General features: G+C 49.4%; 7 protein-coding genes across 7 annotated transcripts; 5 read left to right on the top strand and 2 right to left on the bottom strand.

The window, feature by feature from the left end:
* Positions 1–32: 32 nt before the first annotated feature.
* N7515_006589 (SIP1 domain-containing protein) lies at positions 33–1,455 on the top strand (the record flags this gene model as incomplete). The annotated part of the gene is made up of 2 exons (XM_056667333.1): positions 33–256; positions 369–1,455. The coding sequence occupies 2 exons, from the start codon at positions 33–35 to the stop codon at positions 1,453–1,455; spliced, it is 1,311 nt and encodes a 436-aa protein (XP_056520929.1).
* A 264-nt stretch (positions 1,456–1,719) lies between these two features.
* On the top strand, positions 1,720–2,910 carry N7515_006588 (Qc-SNARE protein; the record flags this gene model as incomplete). Its single annotated transcript, XM_056667332.1, has 2 exons — positions 1,720–2,801; positions 2,859–2,910. The coding sequence occupies 2 exons, from the start codon at positions 1,720–1,722 to the stop codon at positions 2,908–2,910; spliced, it is 1,134 nt and encodes a 377-aa protein (XP_056520928.1).
* A 214-nt stretch (positions 2,911–3,124) lies between these two features.
* Positions 3,125–4,699, bottom strand: N7515_006587 (putative integral membrane protein; the record flags this gene model as incomplete). The annotated part of the gene is made up of 7 exons (XM_056667331.1): positions 3,125–3,173; positions 3,350–3,661; positions 3,720–4,192; positions 4,242–4,309; positions 4,359–4,395; positions 4,457–4,476; positions 4,537–4,699. 7 exons carry the CDS (start codon positions 4,697–4,699, stop codon positions 3,125–3,127), a joined length of 1,122 nt encoding a protein of 373 aa, XP_056520927.1.
* A 1,548-nt stretch (positions 4,700–6,247) lies between these two features.
* N7515_006586 (uncharacterized protein) lies at positions 6,248–7,483 on the bottom strand (the record flags this gene model as incomplete). The annotated part of the gene is made up of 5 exons (XM_056667330.1): positions 6,248–6,381; positions 6,447–6,516; positions 6,593–6,915; positions 6,972–7,127; positions 7,195–7,483. The coding sequence occupies 5 exons, from the start codon at positions 7,481–7,483 to the stop codon at positions 6,248–6,250; spliced, it is 972 nt and encodes a 323-aa protein (XP_056520926.1).
* Positions 7,484–8,523: 1,040 nt separating this feature from the next.
* N7515_006585 (putative MFS sugar transporter) lies at positions 8,524–10,109 on the top strand (the record flags this gene model as incomplete). The annotated part of the gene is made up of 6 exons (XM_056667329.1): positions 8,524–9,117; positions 9,168–9,255; positions 9,311–9,509; positions 9,569–9,669; positions 9,719–9,817; positions 9,883–10,109. 6 exons carry the CDS (start codon positions 8,524–8,526, stop codon positions 10,107–10,109), a joined length of 1,308 nt encoding a protein of 435 aa, XP_056520925.1.
* Positions 10,110–10,797: 688 nt separating this feature from the next.
* Positions 10,798–11,679, top strand: N7515_006584 (GNAT family N-acetyltransferase; the record flags this gene model as incomplete). The annotated part of the gene is made up of 3 exons (XM_056667328.1): positions 10,798–10,962; positions 11,147–11,488; positions 11,545–11,679. The coding sequence occupies 3 exons, from the start codon at positions 10,798–10,800 to the stop codon at positions 11,677–11,679; spliced, it is 642 nt and encodes a 213-aa protein (XP_056520924.1).
* A 768-nt stretch (positions 11,680–12,447) lies between these two features.
* N7515_006583 (putative C6 transcription factor) lies at positions 12,448–15,730 on the top strand (the record flags this gene model as incomplete). Its single annotated transcript, XM_056667327.1, has 8 exons — positions 12,448–12,612; positions 12,685–12,741; positions 12,798–13,142; positions 13,199–13,332; positions 13,762–14,495; positions 14,558–14,981; positions 15,038–15,320; positions 15,368–15,730. The coding sequence occupies 8 exons, from the start codon at positions 12,448–12,450 to the stop codon at positions 15,728–15,730; spliced, it is 2,505 nt and encodes an 834-aa protein (XP_056520923.1).
* Positions 15,731–18,140: the final 2,410 nt, after the last annotated feature.

The raw sequence follows: 18,140 nt of genomic DNA, 5'->3' as shown, positions 1-18,140 counted from the left end.
CCTGCCATCCTACCACCTTCAACTCCTCGAACATGGGCGACAAAAGAAAAGGAGCTATGCCGGGCCCCTCTTTCAAACGCCGCCGTGTATCTTATGCCGAGGAAGAAGATGGCGATCGTTCGCCAATGCCTCAGGAGCGCCCCAACAACGATCCATTCTTTGGCCAGCAGAGCGCGTTCCCAGGTCTTGATGATGGAGGCGATGAGTTGTTGTACGGTGACCCGGAAGATGGATTGGAATATCTTCGCATGGTCCGGTATGTGTCGCTCTACTTTTTGAACCTGTTGTTTGTTCACCGGGAACTGCTCAGGCCTTTGCAGTCCCGCGCGCCTTATGATTTGTTGTCCGAACTAATTTTTGCTTGATAGATCCGAAGCCAACTCACTGCCTGGGTTATTTCACGGACCAGTCCAAGCTGTACATCTCCCGGAAGACGTTTCAAGTACACCACTGGAACCGGAATCACATGAATCGTCTGACTCTCCTACGCCAGGAGTCTTCTTCGTGGACGAAGCCTACGTCGCTCCCAGAGATGACTTGAACACACACAAGGCCGGGCCTTCCTCTGCAAAGCCGAACGTCTACCCGGATACGCAAGCATCCTACTATAACATTCTTCACCACCGATTTCTTCTCTTGCGGTCAACCTTGCGATGCAGTCCCCCTGTCGAAGCTATCAATGCCCTCGACCATGATCATCCCATCAGTCTCCCTCGAAACGCCGTAGCTGCGCATAAAGCTTGGCGCCGGTTGTTGGTCACTGTCGATCCACAAATGGTCCAACTGGCATGCATGGACATGGCAAGTGTGTTAGAAGTCCTGGAAATACTAGCACGGATGGTGTCTGATGTGATACGGAGCGAAGACGTCCAACTTGTGCGGCGCATTGGAGCCTGGGCGTGGGGTTTGTTGGGGAAGTGCTTGGAAGTCGGGCAACTCTCTAGCCAGGAGGTGGGGATCATTCGAAATGTGGGCAAACGAGCTGCGACTATCCTGCAGAAGGTTCAAGAGATAGAGAGCAAGGTACCATCATGGGTCGTTGCCAAGTGGTCTGTGACAGAGCAGGAGAAGAAAGATACCAGTGCTCAGGCTCAGCCAGAATCCACAAGCCAAGATGAAAAGGAGACTATGCAAGAAGCGCCAGAGGCCATGGAAGCACACTATTCTAGCATGTCAGGTGCATCCTCGGAACAATCTAAGTTGGAGGCAGCCAGGACACGCTTGCGAGCTCGGCTTCGGGGAGACGCCGACACTGTCGAGACGCCTGCCAACTCTGACCCCGACGAGGGCCACGACACTGTCGAGACGCCTGCCAACTCTGATCCCGACGAGGGCCATGAGGACACAAGAGAACTGATAAAACATATCCACGTCCTACTCGATATGATCATCACCGTGGTGGGCGAGTTCTTTGGCCAACGCGACCTGTTGGAAAGACGGGAGGTCTGGCTTTGAAAAGATTTGGTATTAGAATTTGCATGAGATACCCATTGCCCATTGTTAATTTTTTAATTCTAATTGAATCTGTATTACGACATGCCGATGTCTTGTTGTTATGTACGGAGTACTAGTGCCTGATGATCCCGAGGTCTTATCGGGCTGGTCTAAGCTTTTGCGTCATGCGGCCTTGGGGAGAGTAACCACACCCGACCTTCCCACCTCTTGGTAGTCACCTAGTCACCTCCAACTCTCGAATGACAACACTCAACTCTGAACAAAATGGCGCCAACCGTCGAGATATCGATCCCAACTACCAGCCTCTCCAACACCTCCCCGCCGTACACCATCTACCACATCACCCTCCGCCTTCCGCTCCGCTCTTTCACGGTCCCCAAACGCTACTCGGACTTCTCAACCTTCCACAGCACACTCATTTCCCAAACTGACGCCGCACCGCCAGTCTCTCTACCTTCAAAAACATGGTTCTCGAAAACAGTCTCGAATGAACGATTGCGCGAAGACCGCCGTCGCGGTCTAGAGCAGTACCTCCGCGCGATTAACGAGTCTGAAGATGGCCGCTGGCGCACCTCCCCCGCATGGCGAGCATTCCTCAACCTCCCCACCGCAGTCGCGTCCACCGGCAATGGATCAACAAACACCTCCAACAGACTCCATGCTGCCATCACAGACCCAGCCTCTACAAACGCACCCATCACAGACCCGACACTATGGCTCGACTACTACAGGGATATGAAGAACCACCTTCACGAGGCACGACTACAACTATCTCGCAGAGACCAGGAGACAACGCCACAGAAGCAACATGAGAGCTCTGCACATGCGAAAGGTAGTCTCGTCCGTGCAGGGGCAATGATCGCCACTCTGGAGGAAGGATTGAAGAACCTAGGACGCGGGGATAAGGGCTCCGAGTCCCAGGCATCGTCCAGTCTGGGCGGAGGCGAGATCCGACGACGCAAGGATCTCCTCATCAATGCGCGCAAGGAAAAAGATGGTCTAGAAGGTCTCTTGCATGCCATGGCGACTAAGAGCCGGCTCGATCATACCGTCGCGTCGATACAAGAGAAAGAAGCACTGATGAATGCCGGGAATACTGGTGATGGTAGTGGGCGTAGGTCAACGGCGCGGGCGGGGAGGGTCCTAGGCAAAGAGACGGAGCGCACGCGAGAGCTTGACAATGAGGGTGTGCTGCAGTTGCAGAGGCAGATGATGAAGAGTCAGGATGATAATTTAGATGAGTTGAGGAAGGTCATCCTTCGGCAGAAGGAGCTCGGTACGCAAATTAACGAAGAGCTCGAGGTGCAGAATGAGCTGCTCAGGATGGCGGATGAGGAGGCTGATATGTTCGTCTATCCCTTTCTTTTGATTTTATTGATATGTCTCGCTAACTATATGTCTAGATTGAAATCCAAGATCGATATTGGAAGAAAGAGGATCGGAAAGATCTCTTGATTCTCTTGATTTTGGCTGAGCATTTTCCAACAAGCGTAGTTCTCTGTCCATATTTTCAAGCGTGTTCTTCGGTGTTCCTCAAGCAATTTGTCTGCAGCGACTGATCTCATCAATCATTTCCTTCTACTTGCACTAAATACTCCGTTTTTGTCCAATAGTCCCGCGGGTAGAGGGTACCGGGCTCTCATATGTTAGGTAGCCTATATCACTTGATTCAAAGCATCGCCATAGGCGAATCATATTCAAGGTCAGATGGTATAAGGCTATAAGCAAGTCAAAATTAATAGAATAGTATAATATATACAGCGTGAAACATTCTCTCCGTCTAGTTCTATGATCCATGTGGTCCAACTTTCCCAGTTCATATCCTTCTCTCAGAGACAAATCTCCCTCTCTTTTGTATCATCGAGGCTCCACGGATGTCGACACATCAACTGACCGCGTAACACCTATGCCATTGAAGTTCAGTGCTTGGGTGCCTTGCCGCTGCTCACTAGCACCGTGGATAATCGTTTCAATCTTCGGATTTCCTTGTGCGTGGTACATGAGCATGTCCTCATCGGAGTCTGTCGCCCTGACACTGATTTGATTCTTGCTTCGGTTGGTCGTGCCCTGATTTTTTATTGTGCTCATTTTGTAATTGGTCTCTAGGGTTGCTTTGTTGCTGGAATATTCGTGATAAACGCGGACGATGAGGGCCGAAAGCGAAGGGAGACAAGTGCAGATAACACCGATGGAGACTTCCGCATTACTAGAACGATATCAATTAGCATAATGATTCCAAGATAACAGTATGGGATGGGACATACCCTAGCATATTGATACGCATGAACGCAAGAGAGCCATCCTTTGACTGCCCGGTAGCGACAATGAGTGCCAGTCGGATGATACTGGCTGCAACCGCCAGACCACCCGCACCCAGAATACCCATAACGCGTACTTTGCGCTTTGTCGTCATTTGCAGAGACCAGGTCAATGGCAATGGCAAGACGAGAATGATCAAGTCACTGACGCTACTGACGACAGCATCAGCCAGAATAATCGCCGTCTGGTCTAGACATGTGCCCTCGATACTACTGTCCCAGAACTTGGAGATTGGGCTGCAGATTCGAATCTTGACAATCACCGCCGGAATATAGTAGGCCAGCATGAGACCCGTGAAGACCTTGATGAAGATGACGTATTTCCGGAAGGGACTGAACACACGAGCCATGATCCAGAGGAGGCACACTTTCGTGAGAAAGGCAGTTGGTCCGTACATCACCATTGTGGCGTATATTGTCTGGACAGTCAGAACTAGAGGTTGCGAACGTTTCCAATCTCATGCTCACCTTTTGGTAAGGAATCTTGTTTTCCTCTCGAACGTCCCACCAGTGTAAACCTCCTCCATAATGGCCCACTGTGGTTGCGTTAGACAAAATTTGTGACTTGCGGTACGAGAGACATACTGATGATTGCGATGATGGAGTAGCCGACACCGAGGAACTGTGTGAAACATACTGTCAGTCGATTTTACCACATCAACCTTTCCATCAGGTCAACCTACCCAGCTAACTGCGCATATCCCTATAGAGACTGTTAGCATTCATTTGCTTCCGATAACCTCCATGCCATGGTGTCACTCACAATCCTCTTTCCCAAAACCACTCAGAATGAACGTGCGAGTATAGACACGGAGTCCGAAGAAGAGCGTCATGAATATAATGCATAGCGACTGGCAGACATAGTTGATCGTTTGCACACTTTTATCGATGGGCGCACCCGCAGAGCTCGGTTCTAACGACGACATGACTATCGACGATGTCTGGGATGCCACAGACCGAGCCAACTGTCTATATCTGTTGATTTGAGTCAATGGCAATGTGAAGAGCTTCGCAGCTAAGGGATCAGGCCATAATTACGAGTCGAGAAATCGCCGAGATTAACAAGGCCAGCACAGTTTATTTCGGCATTACGCAGTACTTGTTTAGTGGAGTTTGGAGAATTTTCCCGAGCTGTAGTGTCAGAATTAGGTGATCGATCACCCATGATGATCTCCTGAAACCAAAGGAACGCTAACCCTGTCGATGCGAACCGCATTAGGCACAGCGCGGGAGACTACAGCGAACAAGGAGCTTCTATCGATGATAGGATATTCAAAGGGCTGCGTTGAATGAGATCTAGATATACATGGGGTGACTATTCTGATCTATCTCAGGGGTCCAGCGTTAGTTCGAGATCTTTGCATACAACATACATCCATCTGTATCTCAAGCAACGCAAGGTTTAGGTACGCACTGACTGAGCTCTATAGAAAGTGTATTGTGCTAGATACTCACGCTTCAGGACCACGCTTCCACGCTATCTTGAGCTACTGTATTTAACTATTGTATACAAAGCCATTGTTTTTACGTACACAGTACAATGTACTCCGTACTCCGTACAATTCGTACAAAAGGACCAATGTGGGTAAGTTATTTTCCCAGTGAGAAAAAGAAAACAAAACAAAACAGGCTCAGGATATCATATCAATTGGCCCGTTATTGCATTGAATGTGGGCAGATGTATCCGTACACCTGCATTCAAGTCTGACATATTGATTGGACAAAATGTGGTGACATCAACTTACCCTGCAGAATTCACTGGTCATTCACGGGACGATCACTTAGAACTGAGTTAACTAGGGGCCGACTTGGACACGCGGGAAGTGGAGTCAATAGTGGAGCCCAACGGCGCCCCCAACCATGGTTGGTCAGAGCATAAGGTTAGCTGCGCCAGCAGCCTTATTTCGCCGGTACAGATTCGTCGCGAGTCAGTTTAAGTGGGATCTAATAAATAGGCTGTGGGCCACAGGGTTCAGCCTAGGCTTGCGGTGGGGAACAGGAAACTTTCTGTGGCAGCGCCCCCGAATCCCCGATGCAGACCCCGATGTCAAAATACGAGGCGAAATCCACACCTGGATAGTTTGTCTTTGCTGGGTAAGTGATTTGCGTATCATTTGGTCAAGTATTATTGAGGGCAGTGGATAGCCAACCGGAATCTATTCCCATTCCGATTTGCCGCCTATCTCCCGCCAAGGCTCGTCTCGGGCTCGTTTGTATTTGTGACAGGCGAATTGTCCCCGGGATTACCCTTGTGGAGCTTTTTCGGGGACTAGTATGTCATCCAGATACTTGATGGGAGGAGGTACCCCAAATCTACAATGATAGCCATTCAATGGTGCCGACGACAGAAGCCTTCGGGAAATGACTATTGGGGTATATTTCTGAACCGTACGCGAGAATATCGCCGCGTTGGGTCTGCATGTTCGTTGTTGATTATGCAAAAATACGTGGTACACGTATGTAGAACATGCTGATCAGAAGATAGCCATCACATTCGGGGGCGAAGAAACTCCACCGGGCATGTTCAAAGGTACAGACGCCACGAAAAAGCTCCACCGTTGGAGTTCCTGACAAGTGCGGGCCAACGCCTCCAGGTCGAAAAGTTCCCCTGCGGTTCGTTAATCGCTGGGTCTCCAAAAAAATATCGACAAATACAGGGTCTTCATAACTCACCGATCGGCATTCCCCATCCAGCAAGCACATATTCGTGGAGGAAGATATCAGGAGATTGGGGTGGGTAAACCTGCGGGTCTGTCAACATTCTCTGATATCCACGTGCCATATGATATGATAATTGGGGTCATTAATTTGTCGCTTACCTCCCAACTGATAGCATCACCGGCGATGGCAGAGAAACCGGTGTCCCACAAGAAACGGAGAACCTCCGTGGTCGCTTCGACTCCAGCATGCTCTGGGCTGGGATTATCGGAGTAAGCTTGTTTTTGGGCGTCTGTCATAGACGTATCCCACTCCTTGGTGACACCGACGCGGACGAAAAGAATATCACCCTTTTTGAAGGTGATGTTGTTCTCCTTTGCGATTTCGAGGATGTCGGTCAGCTTCACTTGGTGGGTGGAAAAAGTGGTATAGTTGATTCCCTTTTTCTCGGCCCATGATGCGTAGTCAATTAAGACTCCACGTCCTGTTCAAGCTGCGTCAGAAAAGATCCAGCGACACGCCTCCAAAGGGTATGATTACCTGCAATGCCCTCTCGGGCCCAATGCTGGAGGCCAATCCGATCATTCTTTCGATCGGTTATTTCCTCGCTAGTTGTACCGCCGTAGAACACCCGTTCGGTTTGACCAGGCACTGTCTGGGAGAAATGACGAAGGCCATCCCACTGGCTACTTTGCTCTGTTGAATCGTCAATGAGATCCCGAACGCCGAGGGAAGAGTAACCACCAGGTCTTTCTCAACTCACGTGGGTTCATAGTATAGATATCATCGAACGCCACGCCACGCAGAAGAGGCACAATCTGATGGTGACATGGCTGGCGGTTGAGGTTGGGATAATCCAATTTTGTCATTTCCCATCCCATCGTCACTCGTCGACCACATTTGATCTCGCTAGCGGCCGCTGCGGCGACAACCTCAGGGGTAAGAATAGCTAATTTTCCCAATCCCTCTTCATAGCTACCGGGCTTTCCCAGCCAGACCTGTCTAGGGTTGGGAAGTTGGTCGAATGGTGTATCGAAGGGCGATTGAGCCATGTCGTAGTATAATTGTCGTCACTGCTGGAGTTGTGAGTAACAGGGATGTGATAACTATTTCGTATACTCCGTAGAGGGGTAGTTAATTATGGTGCGGGATTTTTGATCCAAAGCCTTTATGCATGCATGATGATCATGATGAGTACATGAGCTTGCATAAACCGAAGAACCCTTTTTCCGACGTCCATAGCCTCGGACCTAGCTCGGACTTGTTCCGCAGACTTCAGATGATTAATGTCTGTAGATTCATCCCCTCTGCAGATCATCATCCCTTACGGTCTATTCAGTAAGTTTGGTGGATCTTGAAAGATCATGATTCATAACACACAATAACGTGTCAGTCTAGTTTGACCTATGGTGTACTAGCTCTAACACCATCACTGCTCTAGCCTTAGGGATCGGCGAGCCATTCGGACTCTCCTGATGAACTCAATGCAGCTCAGTGGACCAACTCCACTGCATGTCAAATGGGCAGCACCCCCCTGCTCGGATCGGCTGCAAAGAATTTGAAGGGTTCAAATCCTCTCTCACATTACCCACGCGTTCGCTCTTGATGCCGGCGTTGCTTTTTCATATATCCTTAGTTTGTTAATACAGGCTGTAAAGAACTACAGCTAATCTACAACAGTATGGGGACGTTCGGGTCTCAGACCAGTACCTATAACAGGCTGGTGATTGTTTTTGTTGCTATCGGGTCTATGGTGAGCTCTCAAGCACACCCAAATCGACACCACAGCTACTTACCAACATTACCCAAATATAGACATATGGATACTGCTCTTCAATCATTTCCAGTACAATTGGCCAGCCAGGATGGTACGCATACTTCAACCTCCCGGCCGAGGGTGAACCGGGTTACGCCAGTATCACCACCCCTGCAATCTCGACGGCCAACGGCGTCTTCAGTGCCGGTGGTGCTGTCGGAACACTCTTTATAATGTGGTCATGCGATTTCTTTGGACGAAAGGCGAATATCCAGTTCGGTGCTTTCTTTTCACTATTTGGAGGAGCCCTCCAGGCTGGCTCTAACTCGCTGGCGTATGTTATTCCTCTGGGACGTTGTTGGGCTGGCGCTAACCTCTCTCAGCATGTTCCAAGCAGGCCGCTTTATTTGCGGACTTGGCATTGGTATCCTCGTAACCGTCTGCCCTATGTACCTGTCCGAAATGGCAAGTGCCTTGCGTCGCGGCTGGCTGGTCGGTCACCACGCCATTTTCCTGGTCTTTGGATACATGCTGTCCGCATGGGTTGGATATGCCTGCTACTATGCCACAGGGTCCCTGTCCGATTTCGGTTGGAGGTTCCCGCTGGCTCTGCAGTGTCTCCCCGCGTTGGCGCTGCTTCTGGGTTCACCTTGGCTCCCGCGCTCACCTCGTTGGCTAATCTCGAAGGGCAAGTTGGATGAGGCGCAGCATGTTCTTGAACGACTTCGTGAATCCCCCGATGACCCTGACAACTTGGTCGCCAAGGAGGAGTTCTTCCAGACCAAGGAGCAAATTGCACTTGAGGCAGAGAGATTGGCTACTCATGGCAGTGTATGGAAGGCTATCTTCATGAAGAAGTCATACCGAAAGCGAATGGCTATCGGTTTCCTTACCCAGTGGGGTGCTGAATTTGGCGGACCTTTGATCATCGTAAGTTCAAAGTGTCAATAATAAATGGAATCCATTCTGACAGAGTCTAGAACAACTATGCGGTGCTTCTGTACACCAACCTGGGCATGGAGGGTGGTATGCCTCTGCTCTTGAGTGCCGTCTGGTTGACAACAGCTGGTAAGTACAAACGCCGAGCATTGTATTATCTGCCTCGGCTGCTAACCTATACTAGGTCTGATTTACAACCCACTGGGCGCCTGGCTTCATGATAAAGTCAACTCTCGGCGTGGCATGTATATGACCGGCTTTGTGGGAATCGTTGTGTCTACGTCCTGTCTGGCGGCCATGACTGCCGAGTACGCTGGAACGACTAACAAGGTCGGGAATGGATTCGGCATATTCTTCATGTACTTGTATCTGGCCTGTCAAGGGTGAGTTCTAAGTTCCTGGCTATCATGTTAACCAGACCAATGAACTAATAATCCTGCAGTACCTTCTGTGACACCACGATGTATCTTTATGTCTCGGAGATCTTCCCGACCGAGATCCGTCCGATTGGAATGGGCTTCTCCCTCTTCGGCCAATTTGCTGGTGAGTTCAGGCGTTGTATTTCTCTGTGAATTCTGACTGACATGACAAGCCACCTTGATCCTCCTACAAACCGCTCCCATGGGTTTCGGCAACGTTGGCTGGAAGTACTATCTTGTCATTATTTGCTGGTCTGCATTCTTCATTCCAGGTAAGCTTCATCTCCAGTCACGTCTATATCGCACATCAAGACTCTTTCAACTAACACAGCTGCAGTTATCTACTTTTTCTTCCCCGAGACTGCCGGTCTCACCTTGGAGGAAATTGCCCAGAACTTCGGCGAGGAGGTTGCCATTCAACTTACTGGCGCCACGGACGAAGAAAAAGCTCGTGTTGACCGCCAGCTCGTCACGGGCGAGAATGCTCCATCGGCGATAAGCTCAGAAGAGACTGAGCCGTCGTCACCGGTTGAGGCCGGGAAGAACGAGCCCAAGGCAGAATAAAGGGATACTCTGCTTCTTGGACTAGCTTGGACAGAATGGCTTTCTGCTTAATTAATAATGGGGGAAATCCCCGCCATTCTGTGTCTGCGGCAAGTTCTTGGGGCCATCACGACAACATGGTTTCAGGACGTTGATCCTTTTGGTTTGTTGCTTTTACTACTTTGTACTTCTGCCTGCGATACGAATATGAAAGTCACAAGACGTTATAGAGAACCTAGGTTGGGAGACTTCAGAGTGCGTCAAGGAGACAGAAGATGCGTGCTAATGAGAGGCATGGAATTATGCGCGCTTTGGCTCTCTCAATATAAACTTGACCTCCACTAGGTTACGACATCAATTTGACAACCATGGCCTCTCCCGAAGTCTATTTTAACGATACTTCGAGTTATCAGTTATCTCCTGGGCAAGGGCTGGAAGCCTGTCGGGCATGACGCATGATCATTGATTGTCGGGCTCGGGCAACCCATTTGCACCTAGGTATGGATGTGGACACATGTCATGACTGCCGTCCAGATAAGCTTATTGCTGGAAAATATATCCACCGCTCCCGACCGTGAGCCCTAGGGACCTCGATCTCACGCTATGTTTCCAACCTAGTACTTCGTAAATATTCTTCAGCCTCATATGCCTAATTGAAGGGGCTTATTGTCATTCTACATTACTAAGTTACTCGTGTCTCCATTGCACAATGAGCGTGAACACCAAAGTGGTATTGTTCCCCTGGGATCCAGAGTCTGATATTCATCGGAAAAGACTGGTGGAACAACGAGTCGAGTGCTCTTGGCACCGGGAAAAAGTTGAAAAAGAATGGAGAGACCAGCAGGTCAGAGGTGACAAGTGTATTTATTGGATTGTGAGCTTTATCCTCTGCGTTTATGCTCAGTCTCAATGACAACCAGCATGCTTACAGTTCGTGAACCATAGGTCCAAATACCATCGGATGAGTCAAACCTGAGCTCTGACATTGGCAATCAACAACTGGTAAGGAAGTCCGTAATATGAGTCAAGATAGATATTCACTAAGTATTGATTTCTAGGAGCATGCAATTCTTCAAGATACAGCCACATCACTTAATGCTGTGCCACGCCAACCGACGGGAAAGGCCTTCATCCCAATTGGGCACATTTCCTTGGACTCTAAAAATCCGGATGCAGAGCATATTGATCTGGACCTGCCATCAGACAATGTCTTCTGGATCAAGACATTCTACGTCAGTCGTACCATCCAAGGTAAAGGTATTGGACGAGCTGCAATGGATGAGGTTGAGGCTATGGCTGTTCGAGAGCCATTGCTAGCCAAGACCTTGATGCTAGATACAGTCCATCAGGATGATCAGAAGAACGAGGAATTTGCGAGGGCAACAGGTGGTGCTCCGAAGGTAAGCTTACTCGGTAGTCGGTACAGTCTCGAGTTAAGTAACTTATAACCTTGCAGATGACGAACCAAGAATGGTATGCCCGTCGGGGTTATCGACTGATCAAAACTGTACCGGGTTATTACGATGTCTTGGATTCGAAGGGGGAGGTTTGGCATATAAGGACGGTTTTCATGAGGAAAGATATTGCATAGGCATAGACATAACACGCGCCAAACCTAACCTGGAAGAGGAGAACATCACGGGCACATTTTGTTATTTTCTCCTTTCTTTATCCCTAATCCTATACCCTCATGCGGTCGTTCCTGAGCCATGAGAAACGGTGATCGGCGTTCTCAATCGCCAGCAACGCGTTAAAACGGCTCTTTACAGTCTTGCGAGCCCTGTGGGAGATCCAAACAGCGATGTGACCAATGACCATGATCGGCCGATATGTCGCCGATGCGCAGCGAAACGTATCAGCGACTGGAATGCTTTTATCATCCAGCTCCGATGACTAGACGGAGACGGTGGGAGACCCTCCGATCCAGTGGGCTCAGGGCTCTACACTTGTCCCTACTCGATTGACAAATCAGCCAACCCCAAAGTAAGCATTTCTTTGCAGCCGGTAGCGAACTAGCGATGTTCCATGTACTCATATCTAGAAATAGTGTGTCCAGCCCAGGCGCAGGCTCAATGGGGAACGGGCGTCTCTTCGTTCCATTGGAGCCACCTTCGGCTCTTCCTGGCTATCTTGGCTCAACCAGTTAGTAGGCACATGTCATGACTCACTCCCGATAAGCTTACCTATAGAGCAGGAAAATATATCCACCGCTCCCGACTGTGAGCCCTACCTGCCCGGGACCTCGATCTCACGCTATGTTTCCAAGTACTTCGCTTCAGCCTCGTATGCCCAATTGAAGAGGTGCCCTATTGTCATTCTACATTCTAAGTTCCTAAGTTACTCGTGTGTCCCTTGCACAATGAGCGTGAATTCCAAAGTGGCATTGTTCCCCTGGGATCCAGAGTCTGATATTCATCGGAAAACACTGGTGGAACAACGAGTCGAGTGCTCCTGGCACCAGGAAAAAGTTGAAACAGAATGGAGAGACCGGCAGGTCAGAGGTGACAAGTGTATTTATTGGATTGTGAGCTTTATCCTATGCTGCGTTTATGCTCAGTCTCAATGACAACAAGCATGCTTACAGCGTGAACCCTAGGTCCGAATACCATCGGATGAGTCACACCTGACCTCTGATATCGGCAAGCAACCACTGGTAAGGAAGTCCGTACTATGAGTCAAGATAAATATTCACTAAAGATTGATTTCTAGGAGCATGCAATTCTTCAAGATACAGCCACATCAATTAATGCTGTGCCACGCCAACCGACGGGAAAGGCCTTCATCCCAATTGGGCACATTTCCTTGGACTCTAAAAATCCGGATGCAGAGCATATTGATCTGGACCTGCCATCAGACAATGTCTTCTGGATCAAGACATTCTACGTCAGGCACACCATCCAAGGCAAAGGAATTGGACGAGCTGCAATGGATGAGGTCGAGGCTATGGCTGCTCGAGAGCCACTGCTAGCCAAGACCTTGATGTTAGATACAGTCCATAAGGATGACCAGATGAACGAGGAATTTGCGAGGGCAACAGGTGGTGGTGTTCCGAAGGTAAGCTTACTCGGTACAGTCTCGACTCTCGAGTCAAGTAACTTATCACCTTGCAGATGACGAACCAAGAATGGTATGCCCGTCGGGATTATCGACTGATCAAAACTGTGCCGAACTATTACCCGATCTTGGATAAGAATGGGGAGGTCGTCTGGGATATAAAGGCGGTTTTCATGAGGAAGGATATTGCGTAGGATAGAGGCCTCATAGATAACACACGCTAAGCCTAATCTGGAAGAAGAGAACATCACGGGCACATTTCTTATTTTCTCCTTTCTTTATCCGTAAACCCATACCCTCATGCAGTCCTCCTTGAGCCATGAGAAACGGTGATCGGCGTTCTCAATCGCCAGCAACGCGTAAAAACGGCACTTTACAATCCTGCGAGCCCTGCCGGAGATCCAAACAGCGATGTGACCATGACCGGCCAATATGTCGCCGATGCGCTGCGAAACGTATCAGCGACAAATGCTTTTATCATCCAGCTCCGATGACTAGACGGAGACCCTCCGATCCAGCTGGCTCTACACTTGTCCCTACTCGATTATCCAATCAGCCAACCTCAAAGTAAGCATTTCTTTGCAGCCGGTAGCGATGTTGTACTAATATTTAGAGATAGTGCGTCCAGCCCAGGCGCAGGCTCAATGGGGAACGGGCGTCTCTTCGTTCCACTAGAGCCACCTTCGGCTCTTCCTGGCTATCTTGGCTCAACAAGTTACTCTGCGATTCTGACGGAGCATCGCAATGAGATCCCGTTTGAGCCGGAAGAAACTCAAGAGAGCACAGATTCCTCTGCGGGGTTGGTAGTGGAGCCCGATCGACTCCAATCTGGGGTTGATGTCCTGCGATTTTTATACAATCTTACCGTGCGCGACATGCTAATTGCACGGTTCTATGTTCGGACATGGAACATTGTCGTGCCTAAAATGGTTATGGACGAGATTCTACGATCGGTTCGCCACATCTTCACCGGGTTCTCCGATGACCCAACAGCACAGCTAGAAGAGTTGGCGAACCAAATTTTCCAAAATACTTCCCGCCCAATGCAGACGCATAAATCTATGTCGATTGAGGAGTATTGTACTTCTTTCACCGGTCGCAACCTTCGCTGGGAGGCCCTCGGGTCTATCTTTACTCTCTGTGGGATGCAATTGATCATTACACCTGATAGGGACCCCGACGTTACTCAGGCATTGAATGACCCCGGAGCGAAGGATCGCTTACTGGAACAATTAACTGTGATTAGTGCCGTATGTCTTGGTTTCTGCGATCAGACATCGTCGGCCAACGAACTACTGGCTATCTTGCAATTCAGTGATACAATGCTACGAACACAGCAATATGGCGATTCCAGTACGGCTGTCCTTTCTCATTTGAAACAACCTCTATATAACTATCTACTGACTACCTTCCAGGTTACCAGGCATGGCGCCGATTGGGTGATCTGGTATCCACCATTTATGCAGCTGGTCTGCACTTGGAGAACAATGGTGCTGAAAATTGCCCGTTCTTCCTGCGCCAGTGGCGGAGGCGTTGCTTTACCGGTGCCTTTTACATGGACAAAATGATAGCGACCTTCGTTGGGCGACCCCCACTCATGAATGGCCGATTCTGCACACTCGATGCTCCATTAGATCTGAGCGACGAAGTTTTAGTTGCGGGCGGCGATGTCCTTAGCAAGGCTATCTCGGAGCTCGACAGCGCAGGGTGGAATAGGGAAGGGATCTTGCACCCAGTAAGCCCAATCCGCCTGCGCTATCAACTGTCCGTCATTCGGGAGGAAACTCTCGAGGTGGTACTGGGCACCCGGGAACAACACAATTTAGTGCAAAAATCTGAGTATGAGTTCCCGTCCACACATTGATTTCAGTGCTGACAGGCTCTCCCTCGGATAGAGAAATTCAAGCGAAATCTCGCGCCATTTGGGAATCGGCGCCAGATCGTCTTCGATACGACCGCCAAGCGAACGATGAATTCCACGACGGGAGCCTTAGTATCGCCTATTATTATTTGGATTATCTCTACACTTGCTTTTTGCTGCATCGAGCAGTCATCAAGCATACAGACACCGGGCAAGCAGAACTTTGTGACGTATCTCGTCGGCTGTTGGCCATTGTCATTCATATGAATACTTTCCGGGCTCCAATGATCGATCTAGGTCGGCACTTCTCGTGGATCGTATGTCTTGTTTCCCTTGAGAAAGAACCATTCACTAACAAAGGCAGGTCCTCACGTACGGCGTTCCTTCCGCCAGCGTTCTTCTCCTTGAGCTTCTGCGCCAGTCGCACGAGCCGGGTCCACACGCGGTTCCTCTTCCGCGCGCCGAGCTGGTGCGCAACTTGAGCGTGTTCATCTCGTTCCTGTCATGGGTCGCAGCCCCCGGTCACGGCAACTACCATACCTGCAAACAAGCCGAGAAAAAGCTATCGCACATTCTTGACCAGATACTTGACCCTCAGCCTGTGCAGCAGCACGTTGTGGATGATGTTACGACTGGTCTTGACAACTTCCTCAACTGGTCGAACTATAATACGATCTGGGACTTTAATACCGATTCTTTGCCGCTCGCCGAGGGCTTCGCACCTTGAGCGTTGGTCAATATATCGCAGTGAGTATCAGTAGACTAATAGTTCATTCATAAGATCGTTATACATATCCCACTCTCTCCGCTGATCGATGGCTGGTATCTGGTCATACCATCCACACATAATCGCTGCGAGGAGGTGTATCGGCCTCATAATAGGCTCGATGACATAGCGGACAATTGAAATGGTCGCCCAAGAACCACTTCTCTAAACATTCTCTGTGGAAAACATGCAAGCACCGCAATTCGCGCATTTCTTGGGTTCGGCCTACTTGTTCCAGGCAAACCGCACTTGACACAGTCAGCTATTTCCAGTCTTCCCAGAAAATCAAGACAAACATACCAGACAAATTGATTATCAACACCCTCCGACAGCCCGAGGTTCCCTTTCGTCGTGATCCACCATTTCTCGAGCGTGCAAATTGGCGCGACCTTATCCAACTTGCTTAACCGCTCACTGGGATTCTTCCTCGACCTCAGGAATGACCGCCTGTCCCGACGGTTGATGAGTATAGTAAGACTGGAAGATCTCGTTAGAAAGTGACTGGCATGCTTTTCATGTAACGCGAGCGGAGGGAATGTATCGGTGAGAATGCGAAGAATGGGAAAGGGGAAACATGAAGGAAAACTTGGAAGTAGAACTGAGGGAAAGATGGAATCTCACATCAAACTCAGCACAATGAGTAGCACCACCCCAAGTCCGATACCGAGGACGATGGCCATATGATTCTTCTTCAATTTATCATTTTCTCCCATCTCGCCGGGTTCAGGATGTCTTTGTTGCACGAACGGGGGCCAAAGTTGGCGTAGCTAAGGTGTGTAGGATGGAGGCCAAGGTTGAAAGAATAAAACCGAAATCCAAGGCTTTGATGATGATTTGATCGCGAGACGCTTTCACAAGTCGAGCACGAGAGAAAATCAGAATTCGGAGTGTCACAAGCCGGCTGCCGCGCCGGTCGAGAGTATCGCGTTAGGCTTCATCAGCAGGACTTGACAAACAGAAAACAAGTCGCGCAAGTGGACAGAGCTGAGATAAATAGTAAACCCAACCGAACTCAAAGGTAACGGTCCCATATATCAGTCAGAAAAACTAAAGAAGGAGAAGTGTAGTAACGAGAGGAGAGATAACATCTGGGGATGATCGACCCGTCAAAGCGGGGAAGAGACAGCTATAGTGGATACAGCGGTATCTCGGTCCTGGATCTTATTCAATCACATACAATAGCATCTCTCCCATGCATCATCGAGCCAATCAGCAAAATGAAATGAAAGGGATAAGGCCCTAGGGTTGGGTGGAGGAATGTTGATCGGCTGGATTGACCTTTTGTGTGGCACGAGGATCATGGGATTTTCAGGATGGCTTCTTATTGCCTACGATCGTACGGATATACTGGACGGAACCTAGTTAATTTCCCTCCGTCGTGTTCTTGTATTTGAGACATTCAGCTGCCGAAAAGCTTTTGCTTGGCAATGTGTGTACTCCGTATATGCGCCAGAATCAGATGACCGATTTAAACTCGGCCAAGGCTGCAATGCGCATCACTTGCTCCACTCCCCTACTTTATCGTTGCAAGGGTGGTATTGCAGTATACCTGATGGTTATGGCATTCTTCGAAGCTTCTGGATCTTTTCTGGTGATTTGGGGCTTTGTGGTCTGGACCGCATATTATTCGATCTGTGAAGGGAGTACTATTTGATTACTAGGTGTGCTGTGTCCCGATTCAGCCCTGGAGGGAACCGGGAACCGACGTAACTCAGGCCCAATGACGCAGCACCGAATTCCTTCGATCTAGACCAGAGATGGAAGGTGTTTGTGGCTGAATAGCCAGGACAGCGGGAGCAAAGGGTCCATATCGAAGAATTGATAGATGCTACTTGTGCCTCTCGGCTAGCTACAGTAACATGGCCCGATGCCCAGGTATGTGAAAGTCAGTCAAGCATGGAATACCTAAAATCGGACCGAAACGAAGCTTCGGTGTAAGCCTTCCGATTCTGGGTGGATATATTGGGCGCTCACCCAGCTATGATGATATTGGTCTCACGGATAATAACAGATCTACTAGGGTGTCGAACAAGCCACGACCTAGCTGTTTGGAAGGGCTCAGAAATGGAGACAACCTACCATAACGAGAAGTCGGAGCCCTCAGAAACTATGTACACAGTACGTAGGTTGTTTGGGGGAAATGACTACAAGCCATTAGAGGAAAGCTTAGGCTTCTATCTGGTGAACTCACAGGCAAAATTCATAGAGAAGAATGGCACATACAGATTTAAGGAAAATTAAGAAAAAGTGACCCAAGGGACTGTGCCGGCCAACCCATGGATGGACTTGGAGTTTAAGTCCCCCGGGCCCCGATTGGGCCTCAGCACCATTGTTGTGATCTCCCATCGAAACAAACGGGCTCGGATCTAAA

Source organism: Penicillium bovifimosum (genome assembly GCF_028826915.1).
Source record: "Penicillium bovifimosum strain IBT 22155 chromosome Unknown utg000005l_segment0_segment0, whole genome shotgun sequence".
NCBI classification, from domain to species: Eukaryota; Fungi; Ascomycota; class Eurotiomycetes; order Eurotiales; family Aspergillaceae; genus Penicillium; species Penicillium bovifimosum.
The sequence above is the reverse complement of the archived record's forward strand: the minus strand, read 5'-3'. Positions and strand labels throughout refer to the sequence as shown.